This window comes from Mesitornis unicolor, unplaced genomic scaffold (genome assembly GCF_000695765.1).
Source record: "Mesitornis unicolor isolate BGI_N332 unplaced genomic scaffold, ASM69576v1 scaffold11764, whole genome shotgun sequence".
Taxonomy (NCBI): Eukaryota; Metazoa; Chordata; class Aves; order Mesitornithiformes; family Mesitornithidae; genus Mesitornis; species Mesitornis unicolor.
The window spans coordinates 3,472-7,980 of record NW_010182076.1 but is presented as its reverse complement, the minus strand read 5'-3'; the positions used below and the strand labels follow the sequence as shown (position 1 = coordinate 7,980).

General features: G+C 39.1%; 1 protein-coding gene across 1 annotated transcript in view; it reads right to left on the bottom strand.

Annotated features, from left to right (window-relative positions):
* The window catches only part of SLC36A4 (solute carrier family 36 (proton/amino acid symporter), member 4), a gene marked incomplete at its 3' end in the record, with an annotated part of 38,386 nt that extends 36,104 nt beyond the window's left edge, over window positions 1-2,282 (bottom strand). The window contains exons 1-3 of the mRNA XM_010183651.1: window positions 2,161-2,282; window positions 1,645-1,735; window positions 388-476 (exon numbers count right to left, since the gene is read on the bottom strand). Coding sequence (XP_010181953.1) covers window positions 388-476; window positions 1,645-1,735; window positions 2,161-2,282 — 302 coding nt within the window. The remainder of the gene's footprint in view (window positions 1-387; window positions 477-1,644; window positions 1,736-2,160) is intronic.
* Between the last annotated feature and the right edge of the window lie 2,227 nt (window positions 2,283-4,509).

The following is a 4,509-nucleotide window of genomic DNA, read 5'->3' as shown; positions in this document are numbered from 1 at the left end:
AGCAGCTATGAAGAAAGCTATGAAGATAAAGAAGGACTAAAGGGCTGAACCTAAGCAATTAAAACCGCAATGAAAAAGACCTGATGATTTGCCGCCAAAGACAGGGAACAGGATACTGGGCAACACAAGTTAAATCAACTTCATTTTGTGTATCAGCAGAGAACAAATATTTTTTCAATGCAGTAAAGCAGTGTTGCACAAAGCAGTTATCTTTTATAGTTGCACAGTAAGAATCTGAGCGTTGTTTTCTTTCAAGTACAAGATTCTGAACTGAAAAAACTGCTACAGCACCGGACGTTCTGTAGGCCAAAAATCAGAAATAGAAAAGAAGAAAGAAAAAAGTGGTACTCAAATTCAGCAACAGAAAATGAATAGTTCCACATTTACCTCTGACATAGACAGTGGCTGCAACGTACCAAGATGTGCATACAATGAACAGATATAACTCCTATGAACAGAAGGCTGATTGGTCCAATCTGGTACAGGGGAAAAAAAGGGGAGGACATGGGAGATAAAATAGAATTTTTCATGAAAATATGTCATGGGAAAATCTTTACATGCAAAAATTTCACACTGTAGCAAATAAATTAAGAAATAAAAATTTTATGCAACTAGATTTTTTTCCCCTCTCAGAGGAGGATTTGCTGCTGATGTTTTATGGCATTCCTTACCTTTAGTTCACTACTTGACAAAAGGCTACTCAGGGGCAATCAGTATATAAATACCAAATGGGCATGAACAACTTGATTCCTCTAACAGCTTCATTAAGATATTTGCCAGATAAAATTTGTCAAGAAAGAAGACTGCACATACTGCACAATTCAAAACAGTCATTTGAACTGCTTTAAAGTGGCAATGACAACAAATGTTTCATTCCCTTACATTAGTAGGTCTGATGATGTGCAGTATTGAAAGAAACCCAAACAAATCACAGCCACAATCCTGATAACTTCTGCTGTTACAAGTTACAGTTTTCAAATTAAATAATCTGTTTCAGAGTAGAAGTTTTCACAGGAGGCACTTGCTTTTCACATGTAACTTTACTCTTAAACTGAACATCCTGTAATACGGAATTACAGGATTATTTAGTCATAGGTGAAAATTTCACGTGATTAAATTTACCCTGCTTTAGGTAATGCATTGTTTGTTACCTTGTATAAACAAGCTGTGCTACACTCTCTTTCTGCAGAAACACAACACTGGTTTAACAAGCTGACGCTGTATCCTAGGACGCATGATCTGGATCTAGAGAAGTTTGGACTATATTTCTTATATTTATAAGACAACCCCATAACAACAGTTCCCATGAGACATCATAGGAGTCTGAGTGAATCAAAATCTTTCTTTTTTCTGACAAAGTTTTTGTTTTCTTCAGCAAAAAACTTTGGCTCAGCAGAAGTACAACACATGCTATGAAGTCTTCAGGGTGAAGTAAACGTCAAAAAAACAAATAAACAAACAAAAAAATCTCAATCTTCAGTATTAACTTCATCAGACTAAAAAGGAAAAATAGAACACAGCTCTGTTGAAGTTGGTAGTGACAAACAAAAAGTACCAAGATTTTATTTTTTCAGGCTCAGACACATATCTTTAGATCTTTCTAGGTAATTTTTCTAATCTATGAAAAAATAATTTAATTCTTACCACAATGCCAGCATTTTTTATTGCCAGTGGAAGACCAAGAAGCCCAGTTCCAATGTTTCCCTTGAGGAGGTGTATAAGTGTTTGTATAAACCTGAAGATAAAAATAGAAAAGTACACTCAGATGGGGAGGAGGGGAAGAGAAGGAAACAAAACAAAACAAAACAAAAAAACCCACTCTTTGTTATTTATTAATAACTGAATAAATTGTGAGCTTCAACTACTTTAAAGTGGTCCAGCACATTCAAATAATGTTCTTACTCATCTTTACATGTGAGCTCCCCTCAAACAGAACATACCAGTCTGATCTTCAGTTCCTTACTCTAGCTTCTGAAAGGTTGTTTTCCATGCAACTTCACTGTCCTTTTGCCTCAGAGTCAAAATTACCAAGTTTCATTAATGCTATTTTAGAATCAATTAGATTGCAATAAAACTCTTAAGAGTTCAGTAAACTACTCAGCAGAAACAATTTGGAGGCAACAGGTCTTAACAAGCTGATACTTAAAGAGTAATACGTACGTAATGCCTTCTTTATTATCAAGCTGGTAATGCGTCTCAACTGCCAGCAACTTATTTTCATGCTCTTCATCTGAGATTCCATCTGAATTTTGTTCATCAATTAAAGGCTTCATTACTTCCATGTCTATACAATAGAGTTAACACAATATAAGCATTAGAAACAAACTCATACTTTAGAAGTAAAACATGACTCAAACAATTTGCCATGCCATAAGGCTTATGGGTGTTACTAACTGATTAAAGCTGATTTGGGGAGTACACCACAAGTTTGCACAGGCAATTGTGTCTTTAGAGGAGCGCACAGCCTCATTGTTATCGTCACCAGCATTACTATTATCATGGTCAAACGCTACAGTTTTTCATTAAGGAAAACAACTTTGTATCATCAAAATGTTGATGATTTAGATCATTTTGCAAGTTAATACAACACACAGCAAAACAGAAAAGTCATCCGTTGTTACAAAAGGATGAGATTCATCTTACACGCCATTAGCTATTGCAAACTAAGCACTTCATTTATCCTCCATCTCTTACCAGTGGTGAGCGAGGGCACCCGCTAAAATGGAGAGGTAAGACCCCTGAAGCCACCTCCAGTCACCAATGAGAGAACCGAGATAACGGAATTTGGCTGCATGCTTCGAAAGCTGCATTTTCATGAACCTTTCAAAGTAACGTAAACTGCCACTGCAGTCAGCAAATGCAATCCCACCATCCAGCTAAATAACAGCACCAAGCAACCACAAGCAGCCAGCGATAAATAAAATTGCCTTTCAGGCAAAACTAACAGCTTATGCCAGTTTAATGTTGATTAAATTATAACCGTTTGTAAATTATTACAGTTGAGCAAAATAAATCCTGCCAAGAGCAAAAAGATTATTTACTTTACACTTGCCTACCGCAGTATCCATTCATAAAATATGTTGAATAAGTCTCAACTTTCCTCACTTTCACCAAAACAGAAATCCCTGCGATTTTAACATTTTCTATTTTAAAAAAATAACTATTTCTAAGCGTGCAAGAGCATACTTTCCTGAATTATCACATTACTTACAGAACTCTGATAATACCACAAAATACATTAGCTATATTAAAACCTACTTCACTCTACAGCAAGCAAAAGTATTTCAGAGTTTGAGTGAACACTAAAGACCTAAACCATACTAAGCTTATTTATTTAGTAAGAAAAATATAGATGCTAACTGAATAGCTGTAAAATCTGTAACACCAGTGACGTTTTAGAAGCATTTATAGAAGGTAAGGACAATTGACACCTTTAAAGTACATAGTACTATTTGAACCAGCCAAATAGGACTTTTATTTTGGGAAGTTATTATGGTCAATCAGATAAAAATTACTATTTAATGTAAAAAACAACACACATGCACAGAAATCAGAGAGGAAATAAAGAACGTACTCAAAATTAGCCATTTAACAGGGTTTGCATGGCAAGGTTTTGGTAGCAGGGGACTACAGGGCTGGCTTCTGTGAGGAGACACCAGAAGCTGTCCCCATGTGTGATAGAGCCAATGCCAGCCAGCTCCAAGATGGACTCAACACTGGTCAAGGCTGAGCCCATCACCAACAGTGGCAGAGCCTCTGGGATAACATAGCTAAGAAAGGGGAAAAAATGCTGCACAACAGCAGTCACAAGAGAGGAGTGAGAATATGTGAGAGAAACAACCCTGCAGACACCAAGGTCAGTGAAGCAGGAGAGGCAGGAGGTGCTCCAGGTGCTGGAGCAGAGATACCCCTGCAACTCATGGTGAAGACCATGGTGAGGCAGGCTGTCCCCCTGCAGCCCATGGAGGTCCATGGTGGAGCAGATATCCACCTGAAGCCCACGGAAAATCTCATGCCAAAGCAGGTGGATGCCCAAAGGAGGCTGTGACCCCATGGGAAGCCTGCACTGAAGCAGGCTTCTGGGCAGGACCTGTGGACCCGTGGAGAGAGGAGCCCACACTGGATCAGGTTTTCTGGCAGGATTTGTGACCCCATGGAGGACCCATGCTGGAGCAGTCTGTTCCTGAAGGACTGCACTCCATGGGAAGGACCCATACTGGAGCAGCTTGTGAAGAACAACAGCCTGTGGGAAGGACTCGCACTGGAGAAGTTTGTGGAGGACTGCTTCCCTTGGGAGGGAGCCCATGCTGGAGCAGGCGAAGAGAATAAGGTGGAAGCAGAGACAACGTGTGATGAACTGACCACAAACCCATTCCCCATCCTCCTGGCCCACTCAGGGGGTGAAGATGGAAAAAAATGGGAGCAAAGTAGAGCCTGGGAAAAATGGAGGGGTGAGGGGAAAGGTGTTTTAAGATTTGGTTTTATTTCTCATTACCCTACTCTGATTTG